Genomic DNA, 18,934 nt, shown 5'->3' with positions numbered 1-18,934 from the left:
AGCACCTGGAGGAAACCCACAGGGAGGACATGCAAACTCCACACAGAAGGCACCCCAGCCGAAGATCGAACCAGAGAATATCTTGCTGTGAGGTGGCAATGCTAACTGCAGCACCACCGCTGCTGCATCTGTCACCTGTTTGAATAAATTTACAAAAAGAGCATCTCCCACAGTGTGCCATCCCTATTTTAGATAACCTAATTGGTTGGGACCTCTCAAACCAATTTTTCAAACTACAATCCTTCCTATGTATCAAGGAGGGTGCAGTACCTACTATGTCCTGAAAAGATCTGTCCTCCCTCAGTAATATTCAGTTCTTATTGAAGATAGCCCCGATATTTGTGCTATCCATACTAAACATCATAGGTTCATAGGTTCATACTAGGCTATCTGCCCTAGGGCATTTATAAGCCTAGCCAGAGTTGTGTGGCTTTCACCACCCCTTAGGTTGAAGAATACTATACCCATTAGTTTGCCGTGCCTCTGTCCAGCAGTGATACAGAGATGATCCCTGGGGTAAACCTACGATCTCCCATCCACTGGTCAAGATTCCTCTTGAACAGAGCCAGCAAGGTGCTCTGTCTCACATGGATCGGGATTCTGTTCCACAGCATAGGGAGTCTCTGAGTGATGAATCTGTCCCTCCAGCATGTCCTATTTATATCCGTGTTGAGGTTTAAGTCTCTTGCTCTTGTGGCTCTGGTGGATTTGGATTTTTTAAGGTGGAGCATGTCCATTAATTCCGGGTTGGACATGGCCTTGTATGTCAGGCACAGGTCACCTCTGAGCAGACGGTATGCGACTGAATAGGGCTTGAGTTTCTTCAGTCGGGCAGCATATGGCATATTTTTGAGCCCCTTTATCCTTTTGGTGAGGAACTTTTGGGGTCTTTCCAATTGCTTCAGGTGTCGGGTAAGATACATTCCGAATGGGGCATTGTACTCAATCATTGGTCTGATAAGTGAAGAGTACAGGGGAACAATGACCTCCCTTGATCTGGATGTGAATCCCTTCAAAATCAGGTGGGCAATGTAGAAGGTCCTCCACTTTGGCAATGTGAGTGTCAAAAGAAAGGTTACTGTCAACTTGGGTCCCCAGGTCCCTGATAACCTCGTCTGTGCTTAATGGATTTTCACCTATGTGGTAACTTGGGGTTACCTTGTTTTTACCAAAGGGTATGACTATACATTTTTTGGCGTTTAGCTTAAGGCCATGGCTCTGGCACCAGTTATCCATTTCTATGAGACCTCTCTGAAGGATATCTGTGTCTGATGGATTTTCAACTGTGGCACCCAGTTTGCAGTCATCTGCAAACTTTGTCAGCCACAATCCTCCTATGTGTGCCTGCACTTCTGAGAAGTAGATGCCGAACAAGAGGGGGCCCAGGACTGAGCCCTGTGGGACACCGCTTGTGACCGAGTCTGACATGGCACCAGCAACTCTAACCCTGTGGGTTCTGTCCTTGAGCCAGTTTGCAATCCATCTTGTGACATATGGGTTTACATTTAAGCTGGTGAGCTTTTCTATGATACCCGAGTGGGGTATTGTGTTGAAAGCTTTGCAAGGTCAAGGTAGGCTGTGTGAACTGCCTTACCCTCATCAATGGCCTTGGTGACTGTTTCAAAAGTCAACCAAGTTCAAGAGGCATGATCTGCCCTTGGCAAAGCCGAATTGGGTAGGATCCAATGTCTGTAGGTCCCCTATGTATTTATTTATGAGTTCCATTATGATCCTCTCCATAGCTTTGCAGACCAGGCTTGTTAAGCTGGGCGGTAATTACCAGGGTCCGTAGAAGCACCGCCTTTGTGGAGTGGGACCACAGTTGCTGCACGCCACTCTTTGCGTATCCTGTGGTAAGGCTAAGATTAAACAGCAGCCTTATGTGTGGGTTTAGTTCCTCATTGAGTTCGTGTAGCACACAGCCGGGGACACCATCCGGTCCCATTGATGCTGTGTTTTTAGCTTTAGAGAGCAGCTCTCACCTGGGCATTTGAGATGATTGGGAGGCTACACTATGCTGGGATAGATATTTCTCCTTTTGGGGGGGTGGGGAGAGAAATTTGCACTGAACCTGTCTGCCAGTATGTTTGCAATGTCTGTGGGTTCAGTGATTTTTGTATCATTTTGGACTAATTCTGAGCATATCTGGGAGTTTCCACCCAGATTTCTAACATAGCTAAAGAAGGCCTTGTGATTGTCTTTTGAGTCCTTGGATTTTCTCTCAAAGTTGGCCTTGGATGATTTTATGAGTGATCGTAGTTTTTTACTAGTATTGATCAGAGATGTCTTCCCTTTTAGGGATTTTGCTCTATCTTGTAGTAGCTTTCTCCTCTTGTTGTAAAGTTTGTTTATAGCTGGGGTCCACCAGATCGGGTGCTTGCCTTTGGTGGAAAGGGTCTTGATTTTATTTGGGATTGCTTGATCCAAATAAATGCTTGCTTGATCCATGATATCATAACCATGGAGGTCTTTACAGGTGGTTCCAAACCACATATCACATTGGTTACTTCCTGTTCTTGCATTGTTGCCTTAAATACTGGTGGAAAATGTCCAGAGTTTCTTTTATATGTGGCCTCATGGATCATTTCATCAATCACGGAGGCAAGATAAGCCCCATTAAATAGCCTCTGTTTTATAAGCACACACTTCTCAAGGAATTACAAAGCAAGCAAGCAAGCAAGCAAAATCTGGGGGTAATGCTACTCAATGCTAGAAGTCTAAACCTCAAAATGCACTCACTCGAGGCAGTCCTTAAAATGGAGAACATTGACATCTGTGCAGTGACACAGACTGGTTAAAAGCTCCAGAGAGCACCCCTGCATTACCAGGCTATAATTCATAAAACACCTTTCGGCCACCTAACCCGGACTGAAACACTAAAGGCGGAGGCGTGTCCATATTCATTAATGATGTCCACACCTCCAACCTAGTTGCTCAGCATAATGCATCCGAGATTATCCAAGTGCAACTAACTCTGGGCAAGACTGCAATTGAAACTGTAGCTTGCTACAGACCCCTCACCATGCCCCAAGATTCCCACTCCTCTTTTCTTGATACACTGGAAAATATTAGGGTATACCCCAACACCCTAATAATGAGTGATTTCAACTACCCCACCATTAACTGGGAAAACTACTCATGTACCAACTCTTTTGCTCAACGTTTTCTGAAATTCATAAATTCCAACGCCTTAGATCAACTTATCCACACACCCCCACCAGGGGCAGCAGTATACTAAACCTGGTCATTACCAACATGGGCAACTGCTATTCCACATCAGAGGTCAATTCCTCGTTGGTCAGATCCGACCACAAACTAATCACCCTAAACATCCACATCCCGCCCCACCCCCCATTAGGGAAAAAAAACTAAAAAAAATGTCTCCAAAGCCAACTTCATGCTTATTAAGACAGATGTGGCAAACTTCACGACACTCATGCAGATGGACAATAGAGGTACAACTGCTGAATCCTACACAAATGCACTTTATAAGCACTTACATGAGTGCATGGATCGTGCTATCCCTAACAGAACCAAGATGCTATCCTCCAAAAAGAGGAAGCCAGTCTCGTGGTCTTTTGCCATAAACAAACTCTACAGAAAAAAGAAACAGTTGCAAAAAAGAGTAAAATCCCATGATTGGAGGAACTCCCTGGTCAGCCTCAGTAAGAAGCTGAGATCCCTCATAAAATCCTCCAAAGCTAGTTATGAAAACAAAATCGCCGCTGATTCTAAAGACATCCACAAAGCATTCTATAGCTATGTCAAGAATCTCAATGGCAACACTCAGATCTGCTCTGAGTTACAACACAATGACACTAAATATACAGAACCAACTAATATTGCCAACATCCTAGCAGATAGGTTCAGTGCTAACTTTTCCCCCCTCTCACCCCCTAAAGGGGCCATCTCTTTAACGGAAGAATGCAAAGTTCCTGTAATCACGGCTGCACAGATAAAAACCTCACTCTCCAAAGCCAAGAACACAGCATCCATGTGACCTGACAACATCACAGGCTGCATTCTGCATGAACTACAGAATGAGCTGGCACCCCACCTAAGTACCATGTTCAATCATAGCCTTACCTAAGGCTATGTGCCCATTGAATGGTGCACTGCGGTGGTTATCCCACTCCACAAAGGGGGAGCCACCACCGACCTCAAGAACTACTGCCCCATTAGCCTGACGAGCCTGGTCTGCAAGGCCTAAAAATATATCATTGTGGAACTCATAAACAAAGACATTGGTAATTTCCAAACTCTGGACCCCACACAGTTCGGGTTTGTAAAAGGCAGATCATGTCTCCTAAACCTGCTAGACTTTTTTGAAGCAGTCACCAAAGCCATAGATTAGGGTAAGGTGGTTCACACAGCCTATCTAGATCTAGCCAAGGCTTTCAACACCATCCCCCAAGCTAGAATTATAGATAAACTCACTAAACTAGGTATAAATCCCTATGTCACAAGATGGGTTGCCAACTGGCTAAGTGACAGAACCCACACTGTGAAAATAGCAAACTCCAAATCCAACTTCAGACCAGTGACAAGTGGAGCACAGCAGGGTTCAGTCCTGGATCCTCTCTTGTTTGGTATCTACCTCTCTGAAGTACTGGCTAACACAGAAGGCGTTTAGCTAACTAATTTCGCAGATGACTGCAAACTAGGAGCCATAATCGAAACTCCTAATGATGTGGACATCCTACAAAAGGGCCTCACTGAGACAGATGCCTAGTGTCAAAGCCATGGCCTCAGGCTCAGTGCCAGAAGTGCATTGTCATCCCCTTTGGTGAAAACTCTGTACCCATGAACTACCACATAGGTGGTAGTCTACTTAACACTGAAAGTGTGATAAGAGACCTTGGGACACAGGTTTTCAGTAGTCTCTCCTTTGATAATCACATCGCCACAGTGGTCAGAAAATCCTTCTATGTGGCACACCTCATCACAAAAGGTTTCTCATCCAGGAAAAAAGAGGTCATTGTTCCCCTCTACTCATTACTCATTAGACCCATTATAGAGTACAACTCCCCTTTTGGTATGTACCTCACAAGACATCTACAACAACTGGAAAGGCTGCAGAAATACCTAACAAAGAGGATTACTGGCATCAAACAGATGCCCTACGCAGACCGTCTCAAAAAACTCCAGCTTTACTCCGTAGCATATCGCCTACTCAGAGGTGATCTCTGCCTAACATACAAAGCTATGTCAAACCCAGAGCTGTTGGACATGCTCCACTTAAAGAAGTCCCAATCTCTCTGAGCTACATGCTCTAGGGACCTAAACCTTGTCACCACAATAAACAGAATATGCTGGAGGGATAGATTCCTGTTCCACAGACTTCCCATACTCTGCAACAGACTACCTATCAATGTCAAACAGAGCTCCTCATTAGCATTTTTCAAGAAAAATCTTGATGATTGGATGGGAAATAGGAAATTCATCCCGGGGATCACTTCTGTGGCTCTGCTTGACAGGGGCACAGGAAAATAATTTTCTTGGGTGGAGAAAGCCAGGGTACCTTTTTGGCTAGGCTTATATAGGCCCTAGGGCCAATAGCCTAGTACCTACCTATGATCCTATGAACCTATGAATTGGATATCCTATGTCATTATCCAGGCCACCCAAATAAATTGACCTTTACCATGGATTTCTTTTGGAAAAAGGGTTGGGAGCTAGAAAAATGTAACAGGGTATTAAAATAAGTGGCCTTCCAATGGATCCTCGACACATAATGCCTATTCACACTGTCCTGGATAAGGCAACATCCAAATACGGAAGACTCATATGATTGTGATCACTTGTAACCTCACAAATGTTGTAGTCTTATTGTTATAGTTGATAAAAGATCCAATTGTCTCATCCTCCCCCTTCCAAACAATGAATATGTCATCCAAATAACATAAATAGAGTTTAAAATGCTCATGGAAGAGGCACCCTGTAATGTATCTAGGTTCGCACCCAAGAACCAACCAGTGAACCCACAGCCACCTCTTCCTGTTGTAAAAAATGTTCACCATTAAACCAAATGAAATTATTTTCGAGAATCATTTCCATGATTTCTTCATAAAGGTTCATGTGATCCTGTTCTAGTCCTTTTCTGTTTAAATAATACATGAACCATGCAACCCCCAAATCATGGGGGATGACCATGTACAGATCCTTCACAAGCACAGTAATAAAAATGCCAGAATCTTCATACCCCAGCTCACTGACCTTTCTCAGAAAGTGCCACAAGTCAATGCACAAATTCACCTCGTCTCTCAGTAACGGTTTCAGCCTGATGTCAAGGAAGCATGCACTCACATAGCTATTGAACCCTTGCTATTCACTATCAGACATAAAGGGGGATCCTGAATGTCTTTGTGTATTTTAGGGACTCCAAACATAGTGGAGATCCTAGGTGACAAAATATTGATATAAATGAATTCTTCCTTTGTGATACATTTATCAATAAGCATGTCCTTGATTTGTATCTGAATATACAGTTGTGTGCCCCATTAAGTTCATTTAAGCTGGACAAAAAATATGCCTGCCCTTTTAAAATCTTCAGTACTCTGTCATTATAATCTATTAAATCCATGATGATCACACCACCTGTTTTATCGGGTGCCATAATCCAGACATTTTCACCTTTGAGATATTTCACTAACTCCGAGTCTTGCTCTGAAAATTATTCCATCCAGATTTTTGTTGAAGTTGGAAATAATCTTTCAAATCCAACTCACAGATTTTTTCATATAAATACAATACAGGTGGATTGAAAGTACTCACCACCTGAAAATGCTTAAAACATCAGGCACATCCTTACTTTCCTTAAATAGAGCTTCAAGTCAATAAGACATTCTGTGAGAGATGCTCCCTTACTCAGAACAAAAGAGAAGCCCTTTGCAAATAAATCAGCACATTCTGCATCAAGTGACAAGCTTGAATAATTATAGATCTTAAAATCACCCCCATTACTCACTATGATTTGAGGATCATTCATCATTTCATAGCATGAACCCTCTTCCTCTATTATCTCCACCTCCAATTGGCACGTGATTGGTTGGAGTGGTGAGGTGGGTTTTACATTGATGAAGGAAGTCGATTGCTCCATGAGGGTGTGTCACATTTATGACCTCCCCATTGGGGATTTATTTGGTTTCTGCTCCGGATCCTCTCTGACCTTTGAAGAGGGTGTTCCTCTTAATGGATGGTATCAGTCACGGGATTAATAGCATTATTATTGTTCTTCCCATTCTTCCCATTCATATTCTCATTATTAAATGGAATATTAACTGTTGATTTAGCAAATTTCTTAGTACCCCAAATTTGTGCCTTGGGCAGCGGAGAGTATGCTTGCTGACTTTCATATGCCATTCTGTCTCTGACCAGTTTTTTCATCTTGGTGTTCTGAATGGTTTGTAGCGTATGCTTGATGAACATAAGTATTCTGGCATATTCATACCTATGCCTGTCATATTGTGGATAGTGGTGATGCTGTTATCAAGGACATTAACCTCTGTCCACTAACTGCCCATTTAAAGACCAGGTGATTTTTTACACCCGTTACTTGGACGATATTTTTATCCTCCTGGACGGTGACTTGCCCACGATTGAAGCGTTAGTGGACTATTTTAATTCAACTACACAGTTTTTGAAATTCACTGCTAGTTTCCATACTAAAGCCATCCCGCACTTGGACATTTTACTTTCTAAAGATACTAGCTTTCACACATATACAGCTAATATAGATAGGAAAGTAACGTACTCCAACTCATTCCTGCACTACACAAGTTGTCATCCTTTTCATCAGAAGCGGGCGATCGTCAAAGGTCAGCTAGTGAGGGCAGCCCGCATTATCACATTGGATAGTGATTTTGCCAATGAATGTGGACACCTAAGGAATATGTTTTTACACCAGGGTTACCCACATGAAATGTTAGACACTATTATAGAAGAAGTGTCGTCTAAGCGTCAGTGTCGTTTTTATAAACCAATCTTGAATAGAGAATTGGTTCTTATGAATGACACTGAATCCTTGAACACAGATTTAGTAAATGTCCACACAAGTAGGCATCTTTCTGAATGTTTTGGTGTCACATTCATAACAACATACAGTCTCAATAGTAGTGACTGTGTTCAAGCACTACGTAAAAATTGGGACTTACTCAAAAAGGACAACACAGTACACCAAAAACTTGGTAATCACCCATTGGTTGTTTATAGAAAGGCAAAAAACCTCAAAGCCCTCCTTGAATGACATAATATTAAAAAAACACACAAAAGCCAGGCAATAATCTGTATGGACTCCAAAGAAAAATTCTCACTCTTCTCCAAATAAGATTTAAGCGCTTTCATTCACTTTTATTAACGTGAACTTCCTCAGAAACATTGTTTAATAAAAAACTGTTGTTTAAATACTATTTCCACAGGAAATGATGTCATTTGATTACAAAATTAATTAACAATTAATTAATTAGTTATTAAATTACTTTCATTAAAAATTGAATCTTATTCTTTTTTTGTCACTTTCTTACTATTAAATAATGTACCTATGTAATGTTTTTTCAAAAAGCTGTGTTTATTTACTATTGTTATTAGTGTCATATCAAATTAACTACATGTTCTTATATTTTGTGTATGTGTGGTCTACTTTAATTCATCTTTGGTCTTAAGTGACCAACTATCTATAAATTAGAAAACACTTTAAATTTATCATTTCATTTAGCCCTGGTGTTTGATCGGCCCCAAATACTAACTGCCACAAAGATTCCCTACATTCTAAAGAGTTGTTCAGATCTCCTGAAAACAGTTCCTTTCTCACTCTGTCTAAAATGAAAAATTCAAATTTCTTGAAATCTATACATGTAACTGCATGCCTAGCTAGTGCATTATTTTTGTCTTTCTTTTTGATTGCAAGAACATGTTCGTATACTCTCCTTTTGAATACTCTCTTAGTTTTCCCAATGTAGTAATTTTTACACGATACACAAGTTGCCAAATACACTACTAACTCACTGTTACAGTTGTGATATTCCTTAGCCCAAAAGGTATAGTTCAAATGTTCAACTGTAACAAATGAAGTGTTGCTCATGTATCTACATTGTTTGCAGTTGGTACAACTGTACGTCCCTTTCTTGTTTGTACAACTCCTTTCTAGATTTCTGTTTTCATTTTTACCTGATTCTAACAACTGTTTTAAATTAGTTGTCTTTTTGTAGGTAAATACGGGTTTATGTCCGATGGCTGAGACTAAGTCCCTATTACCCATGATGACTTTCCAGTTGTTTTCTATAACTGATTTGATGTTCCACATTTCATTGACTATGGGTAGTGGAAATGCTATTGAAAATTCTTCCACTTGCTTATCTGTGGTGCTAACGTTCTTACACACCACTGGTGCACCTACTGATATTTCTTCTGAATGTAGAATTGGTTTGGCTACTCCTTTCCTCAGGGGTATAGCTTCTCTTTCTATTTTTCCAGAAAATTTTGTTGTACCCTCTTCTCAGAAAAGACTTTTCAAAAGACCCAATTCTTTTGAAAAAGTCTCCTCATCAGATGTTAGTCTACTGAGTCTGATTATCTGTCCTTTGATTACTCCTCTTTTCATGTGTGCTGGATGTAAGCTGTCTTTGTGTAAATAACTATTGGCAAAGTATGGTTTCCTATAAATTTTGCTACTAAAGCTATTTCCACCACTGTTTATACTGAGCGTCAAATCTAGAAAGGTGATGCTCTTACCAAAATCCCCTATTTTAAAGGACAAAAAATTGGTTGTCTGATTTAAGTCCTGTACCAATTCTATAAATTCATGCTTTTCTCCCTTCCACAGAAATAGTAAATCATCAATGTATCTACTATACATAGAAACTTTCTTGAATAAAGTGTCTGTCTTCAAAAATCTAGTCTCCCAATTTGCCATGACAATATTAGCAAAGGAAGGGGCTACTCTAGAGCCCATGGCTACTCCGCACTCTTGTTTATAAATGTTATTATTGAATTTGAAAAAATTATTTTCCAAAACTAATTCCATTAAAGTGCAGAGTGAGTTGACTTTTGTCCCCGAAAAATCCGTGTGTGTATTCAAATATTCCCTCATAAATTCAATGCCCGTTTCTTGATCTATACTTGTGTAAAGATTTTTCGCTGTAATAATTTCACTGTATTTACACTTGTTTTTGTACATTTGGAGCTTTTCTCCCCGGGCCTCCGCTGAAAATGGACCTGTATCCAGTCGGACTTTCCTGGTTAACAAATGTAAAATAAATAAATAGTCAGCCAGCTGCCCCAAAAAGGCAGATAGTATGTATAAAGTTTCTGTCTTTTTTAAGTTTTTATACACATTTCCCAAGCCTGACCCAGCAGCTATAGCTTTAGTTGATCCCACTGATGCTAAACAGTTAGTTAACTACAATCCTACTCCTTCCGAATGGGAAAATTCTTGATAAGAAAGGAAAAAAATGTATACTTCTGCAGTTTTGATTTTCATAATTTTGAATTGTCAGGCTCATAGGTTAAAGACAGTTTGTGCTCAAAAATGTGAACGTATGACTAATGTTTTAGGTGGGTTTCTTCTTGTGAGGAAAAATCTGCTTTAAATAATGTAGTTTCTTCTAGTGCACAGATCACTGTTTATTATTTACAGTTTGTGTATGACTCTGTTGACACTTCTTTCAAGGCTATGGCCAGTGGTACTGTTTTCAGGAGGTTTGCATAGCTGCATTCTCCGAACCTCCTAGAATATCAGCAGGAAAATGATTGTCTGTGGGACCTGGGTATTCAAGCTCCTATGCAGAGGAGGAAAAATGTCCATGAATAAAATACCCTAGGAAAGCCAAGAACAAATGGATGACCAGGTAGGCTGCCTTAATTAAGGTATGGTGGGATGTCGGTGAAGAAGCTGGGCTACCGGTAAAGCCTTGAGAAAGGCTGTGTGTACCTGAGCACTTGTGGTTGAAGGCTGAGTAAAGCCTTTAGAAAGGCTTCGTATACAGGTCGTAGTTCCGGTTGGTCAGGTCACCTGGTGAGAGCAACCACTAGTGTGGCAGCTAGAAATCAAAGATGAAACGCACAGAAAAAACAGGCAAAACAATGTAAATGTGCCTCGGCTAAGGAGCTCTGCTCACCGTGGTGGCAAAAAATCAACGTAGTCGAAGTTCAGATTCTAGAAGGTCGTACTTTATTGAAGTAAAAAGTACCAGAAGTACAATCACCATTGAAGCGTAGTTCCTTAATGGAAAGAGTGATCCTGAGGATTTCCTTTTATAAGAGTACCTTAGAGGTTTTTTTGGACTTCAGAAATTAGTGAATCTAATAAAGTGATAGGATATCCGTGCTTCAAAAATAATCCCTTCAAAAACTCACATTCAGTCAGGAAATCAGAATATTAGAAATCATTCTCGCAGCTCTCACCAGCTGTCATTTTATGACCTCTTCTGATGGAATGGATGTGAGGTAGAAAAATGCAGGTAAGAATTTCAGTAGGTTTCTTTCCTGTAGATCATGGCTACATATACTTGCCTAATCCTATCTTTCCTAAGTAGGACATGCAAATAAGATATCTCATCTTTCTGAAATTCACTAGTGAAGCTCAAAAATTGGGTTGTGCTATTGAAATAGTCTAACAATTCTAAAAAATATATATTATGACCTCCCTTAATTATAATAAAGATGTCATCCAAATAACGCATGTAATAATGAATGTATTTGGACCATGGGTTGTTATTAAAAACATATTCATGTTCCCAAAAAACGATGACTAAATTAACAAAGCTCACTCCCTCAGTTTGCAAGAAGTATGTACCATTAAATAAAAAATAATTATTAGTTAGAATCAGGTCCAACAATTCCTGAATCAAGGACAATTCCTGGTTATCAATACCTTTCCTGATTAATAAACAACTCAGTCGATGCCAAGGTCATGTGGTATTACTGTATATAGATCTGTACATATCTGTGACTGGTTGGTCAGCAAGAGGCTTAAGCTCAGTATCTCTAAGACTATCAATCTGATGGTTCATGCAACACTGAGGGACTCATTCATTCCTATTTTATCTCCAAATATTTTTTACTGGGGTGACAAACTTTCTTTTGTGTCAAAGATGTGTGTTTTAGGTGTCATATGTCATGACAGATTAAATCTCAAGGGCCAAATTTCTGCTATGGTCAAATCATCATGTTTCAGTCTGCAGAACATTACCATTATCAAGAGCCTTATTGCTGTCAGTGATATCCCTATGGTGTTGCGTGTTCCAGTTTCTTCCTGTTTAAACTACTACAGCCCATTATATGCTGATTTACCTGATTTTGAACTCAGTTGTTTGCAGCTGGCCCAAAATTCTTCAGCTCATCTACTAACCATGGTTTCAAGATAGCAACATACTGTATTACTTCAGTTCTGCAGTCTGGCTACCTATAAAGCAGATTATTACCTTCAATATTCCTGTCCTGTTTACTTTGCTCTTCAACTGCAGTTCACGTTACCTGTTGGAGCAACACCATAGTGATCCACCATTTTAACTTTGCAAAGTCCTTTATTTATACATTTTATTTTAACACTTTGCCTTCCACCTCTTCTTCCTCTGTGAGCTAAATCTCACTCCATTGAAACAAATGTTAATATAACTGTTTTATAAAAGGAATTGTTTAAACAGCTCACTCCACTGAAACAAATGTTAATTAAACTGGTTTTACAAAAGGCATTGTTTAACCATCTCTGCAAGTAGCACATTTATGCAAATCTTACAAAAATGACTGCATTTCTCTTTTGCTGACAGTTACAAAATTGCAATCACAAACCCTTGTGAAATACAACATACTGGTATAGAATAAACTGCATGCATTCACTCTAATGATAATGATGTTGGGCCATAGAATGAATGGTCACTTGGGTCTATATTTTTTCATATACACAGTCATATTTTATTGATATATTTCCAAATATATTCTTGTACTGCCATTTATTTTGTCTTTTGATATGAGCAGTAGTATTTAGTTTTGAACTGTAGTGATGCATTTCACTGCTATTGATGGCAAATAATAAATCCTATTTTTCTGAGTGTCTTTACTGTTTAATACTATTTGAACTGTAGCTGCAATTATGATATGTTTTCAAACATTTCCTTATCTTGTGAAATTACTTGAAATATCACTTGTTATGTTAGTTTCAGTCTCAATGGCAATCCGATTTTCAATTATGGAAGATTTTCTTTGGGAGTTAGCTGTTCAAAGACTGGACATGCCATAAGGAAATTCAGTCAGATGTTACATTTGAGCATGACTGTTACAAGGGGAGATGTGGTTCCCCTGTGGTGCAGATGGCACAAAGTTCATTATATGAAATAAGGGTGCCTACAATTTGTTCATCTATATTTTGTTATAGAGACAGCAACAGTAAACATTTGGGGGTATGAGGTATTTTTTATGATTTCACAACTTCGTTTTAGTTGCATATGTTAAATACATTTTGGCTTTTTTTATTAAGAAGTTTTATTTTTTAACAGCCTTGGTGTCACTTATGCATGCTGATGTCAGATAATTGGCATGATGACATTAGGTTAAACAGATATTCTCATTATTGTAATACTGTTTCAGAGCGTTAATAGAGTTGCATTTTATTATTCTCAATGAATAATTCACTCTAGTGCATAAACCTACCGTGTAGAAATAAGTTTTTACAATTTTGTAGGTTTTCTCATGTTATGAAATCAGAAGGAATTAGAAGCCTGGGAAACCTGTAAAGAATACAAAGTAGTCTGTATGTCAGTATGAACAAATATTATAATAAGTTATTAATAGGTCATGGACTTAGACAAATCATGTGAGATCCTAAAATGATATAAGAACAATATGATGGCTGTGACAGTTTAACATCCTAACGTCCATATGGATTTTTTTTTTCTGTAGCACAATCAACCACCTACACTGTAAGAGTGAAAACAGGAGACAAGAAGAATTCTGGGACCGATGCCAATGTCTTCATTGTCTTGTATGGGGAAAGAGATGACACAGGTAATTATGAAAATGGACTGTGGACAGTAGAACTAACTGGTTCCTCAAAATATAACTAATTAACTATCTAACGAAATAGACATATACAATTAAAACATAGTTTGAAAATCGCAAGAAATGTACAGGCTGCATTTCAGTGGACACATATTACTATAACGGGTCTTGCCTCCCTTTTCATATTTGGAAACTTCAGTTTCCTAGAAAATGAGATGTCACTCGATTAAATCTGAATACTGCCCTAATCATTTCATATTCTGAGATCTTAATCCTGAGTAATAAGCAGGTAAGACCAAGTTCTTCTCTTGCACTGCTTATCTTCTGATGTACTGAAAGAGGTCATACGCATTTTTTTCAAAGAGGACGTGGGCTACTTGGTAAACAGCAATTTACAGTTGACACATTGTACTTTGTAAATACTGTTTAACATTTAAAAAAATGGAAAATAAAATCCATTATTATTGGGAACATGACTCAAAACAACTCTTTGTTATAAAATGATAAACCTAGAGGAGGTGCTTTGATCATAATTCATTTCACTTCATTCAGACTCTGCCTGATGAAGTACATGAATTAAGAAGAAAGCTAAAAGTCAGACATGCACGTGATTATAAAGGAATATTTCTATGCTCTACAATGTGTGCTGAATGCATGAAGTTTTTGAATGAGACAGCCTCATCAGAATTAATTAATTTTCCACAGACTCTAATACCCTTATTCTGCCATTTAGTGAAAGGCCATCCAATGGGATTAATAAAAGGAGGCAGTCTCCAAAGTGATTAGATACCTTTCTAGGGCTCTGATGGGCTTCAGGTTTTGTTGAACATTGAGGGGCTACTGACCTAATCAGACTACATTTAGAAACAAAGGTTGTGGTTCCTATAACAGATGATCTTAAAGATGGAAGTAAACTGTGAGCCTGCAGTAACTTTTAAGTGTCATTGTAACCTTCCTAACAAAGTAACCACCATTGTAACACAAGCTTGATGCCCCATCTTCAGGCAGAATAGAGCGAGGTCCCCATTGTAACTAGCATTGTGCACTGCTGGGGTTCCAAATTCATCACTTATTTCCATCTGTTAAGTTTGCTTAGTGAGAGATACAAGGGATAGCTTGTAAAATCCATAATACCTTAGTAAATTAATAAAAGCTCCTAACTGGAAAACCCTGGTTCCAATGCATTACTTAACTTCTGGCTGAAGGTATTAAGCTCTTTACACAAAGATTTAGCCCTGAGAAAAAAATAATTACTAATGAGCACATCCCTAACAGATACCAACCTGGTTAACAGCAGAAAAAAGACACGTCTCCTTAAGAGTAAACCTGAAAGCTATGTTAAGAACTAGAGACCAACAACTTGCCTTCCAGCAATATATAAATTTTGTACTGGAACTGATACCGACAGAGTTTATAGCTATCAAGAAAAGAAAATCAGATATGGCAGCAGAACAAAAAGGTAATAAAAGAAAGTTATATGGCACAAATAATCAGTGCAGTGGTACAGTGGTAACGTTGTTGCCTCACAGCAAGAGGTTCTCTAGTTCGATTCTCTGCTGGGGTGCCTTCTGTGCGGAGTCTGCATGTCCTTCCTGAGTTTGCGTGGGTTTCCTCCAGGTACTCTAGTTTCCTCCCACATTCCAAAGACATGCCTCTAGAGCATTTCTGTCTTGGCCTCCACTGAAAATAGGCTCTGTCTTAGTCAGACTTTCCTGATCAAGAAATGTTAAAAAAAATCTACTGTTAAAAAAAAAAAACGTAATACGTGGCAGCAAAAAAAAGAAGAATCTAATTGTGTCATGGATAGATTACAAAAAAGCATTCAACATCATCCCACATTCATGGATAATGGAGTGCTTTCAAATGTATAATATACACCATACACTGATCATTTACATTGCAGTGACTATGATACAATGGAAAACTGTTTTATAGCTAAATGATGAAAAAGGGCAAATTATTATCCCAGGGATAAAAATTCAAAGGGGGATATCCCAATGTGATTCTTTGTCGTTATTACTGTTTTGTCTTACTCTTAACCTATTAAGCTATGGTTACGGCTTAACTCCCAATAAACAACCATGTTCAAAGACATCTCATTTACTTTTATGGATGATTTAAAATGATGCAGTTTAGATGAGGAACAATGGTTATTTTTTTCTCAGTTTATTTAAGACTGACATTTTCTTTTTATAAGTTTGTACAAGCAACATTTAAAAAAAGATAGCTGCAGCACCAAGAAAATATCAAGCTGTGGCAGGAATGGGATATAAAGGAACGTGTGCAGGAGGGTGTGTATAAATATTTGGGAATAGATGAAGGGTCAACAATAAAACATGAAAAAAATAATAAGGAATACGACAGAAGGCTGAAGTAAATATTTACAACTGTTTAGACATCTGGGAGTAAAGTCCCAGCTATAAATCCATTTGTTCTTCCTGTTCTAACTTACAATTTTGGTGTGATTGATTGGTCCCAAAAGTTATTGAGTCAGTTGGACAAGAAAAAAAGAAAAATGTGTCTTGCGTATCAAATGATGTATAAAAATGAGTGCATAGCAAGATTATATATCCTTCACTCTGAAGGAGTATGGGTCTCCTCAAAACTGAATGCTTATATACATCCGGGTTGTGGGACTGCATGAATATTTGGTAACTTCATCAAATCTAAACATAGTGAAAGTTGTAAAGCGTGATGTGAAGAAGTCTAAGATGATATATTTGCAAAGTTTAGCAGAAGCATTTGTGTTGCCAAAGTCTAAAAGGGAATGCCTAGCTATGTGCTGAACTGATTGAAGATGGGATCACTTATACTACACTGTAAGATATCAACAACCTGCTAACTGACATATTCAGTGCAAATGTTACCTCTAACTCCACCTACCATATCCCAAAGCATACCTGATACCAGCCTTCTGCCTAATATCTCTAGAACAGGTAATCTCTGCACTTGGCAAGACCAAAAACACAGCTTCAATGGGACCAGATAATATCTCAGGTTGTTTACTAAACAATCTAAAATAAGACCTAGTGGACCCACCTGGCTTTCTCTTTAATTATAGCTTAAAAACTGGCTATGTTTCTGCAGAATGGAGAGCAGCAACAGTACTCCCAGCAACAGTACTCCCAGCAGCAGTACTCCCAGCAACAGTACTCCCAGCAGCAGTACTCCCAGCAGCAGTACTCCCAGCAGCAGTGCTCCCAGCAGCAGTACTCCCAGCAGCAGTACTCCACTTGCACAGAGGAGGCCATTAATTGACCCTGGGAACTACAGACAAATAAGTTTAACCAGCCTCATCTGCAAGGCCATGGAAAGAATTATCATGGACCTTATCAACAAGGACATGGGTGACCTCCAAACGCTAGACCAAACCATTTTGGCTTTATTAAGGGTAGCTCATACTTATTAAACCTTGTAAACTTCTTTGAGAATGTCACCAAAGCCATGGATGAAGATAAGTCAGTGCACACAGTCTATCTCAACCTTGCCAAAAGCTTTTGACATTATTCCCCACTCTGTCATCATTGAGAAACTCTTCCAGCTAGGGATTAACCCTTATGTTACTAGATAGGTAGCCAAATGGCTCACCAACAGAACTCACTCTGTCAAAATTGGTGACTCCACTTCCATTAGTAGACACGTCACCAGTGAAGTACCAGATGGGTCTGTGCTGGGCCCCTTACTGTTCAGCTTCTATTTCTCAGAAGTCAAGGCCAAAATAGACAGCCTCTGACTCACCAAGTTCACTAATGATTGCAAACTGGGAGCAATCCTTGTGTCACCCAGTGATATCAACATATTACAAGAAGGGCTAACACAAACAAATGATTGCTGCCAAAGCCATGGTCTAAAACTAAATGCAAAAAATGTATTATTGGTGTCTAAATTAGCAAATCAGAATGTCAGTTACCTGAGCACCTAATCATCGACACATAATCATCGAACTACAAATGGCCAGTGGAAAAAATGCTTGTCCCTAGTCCTGAACTTGCCCTTTTCTCCATTGTAGAGCAATCTCGGCGTTGGTATACTTAGTTAGCGGGGGTGTGGAGGGTCAAAATCCAATTGACTTACAAACTGTTGCATGACATTAGGTGAAACCTTACTTGTTGAAGAAAGCAGTCAATATTTGCACTGTAAGTTGCATATATAGATATCCGTTACTATTTGCATTGCTAATTATACAATTGAACGTATGTTTTCATATTTCTATAAATACCTTAATAAACAGGCACTTATAGATGAATTTCTTGTCATGCGAAAGCTCATGTCTGGTTAACAAAAATTATCTGACTATATATGTCTTGGCTGTATAGTTTTCAAGATGTGAAAATATGTGAAAGTTTTGAAAAATATAATTTGGGGTGTGTGTTTATTATAATGTATTAAAATTTATGGAAAAAAAACATTATACACTGACTTATCACTGTAAAGTATACTTCGTACTGGTAGCATTGCTGTATGTACAGTTTTAATAGCTTTAACTGTTCACAATATATTTACATTTGTTTATGTTATTTTTTTAAGTTTATTTTTCTGATGAAGGTCTGATTAAGCAAAATTTTTATGTGAAAAGCACTTACCATGTATTCTACTTTTGTTGTTTTATTTATTTATTTATTTATTTAGTTAGTTAGTTAGTTAGTTATTTTGCCTTCTAGCAGAATCTACTTTGGTTTTGGTGTTAATGAGTTAAGCCTAACAAGGACCCCCTGTTGACTGGTAGTTATAGAACTATCTCCCTGCTACAAATGGAACTGAAGATAGTTGCTAAGATTTTGGCTACAAGGCTGGAAGGGGTTGTACCATTTTTGGTCCCCCGCTAATCATTTGGGATTTGTTAAGGGTTGCCAAGGGGCCCCTGATGCTGTATGAATGTGGTTGAATATTCGGAGAGTGATATAGCATTTTGGCTGGGATGCCAGTGCCTTAATGCTAGAAT

General features: G+C 38.9%; 1 protein-coding gene across 3 annotated transcripts in view; it reads left to right on the top strand.

Moving 5' to 3' along the window:
• LOXHD1 (lipoxygenase homology PLAT domains 1) overlaps window positions 1-18,934 on the top strand; it is a 2,432,812-nt gene that overhangs the window by 1,472,292 nt on the left and 941,586 nt on the right. For all 3 annotated transcript variants that reach the window (XM_044082024.1, XM_044082018.1, XM_044082011.1), the window contains one exon: window positions 13,894-13,998. In XM_044082024.1, coding sequence (XP_043937959.1) covers window positions 13,894-13,998 — 105 coding nt within the window. The remainder of the gene's footprint in view (window positions 1-13,893; window positions 13,999-18,934) is intronic.

Source organism: Protopterus annectens, chromosome 1.part1 (assembly GCF_019279795.1).
Source record: "Protopterus annectens isolate FY-2018-M chromosome 1.part1, PAN1.0, whole genome shotgun sequence".
Classification (NCBI taxonomy): domain Eukaryota; kingdom Metazoa; phylum Chordata; order Ceratodontiformes; family Protopteridae; genus Protopterus; species Protopterus annectens.
The sequence above is the reverse complement of the archived record's forward strand: the minus strand, read 5'-3'. Positions and strand labels throughout refer to the sequence as shown.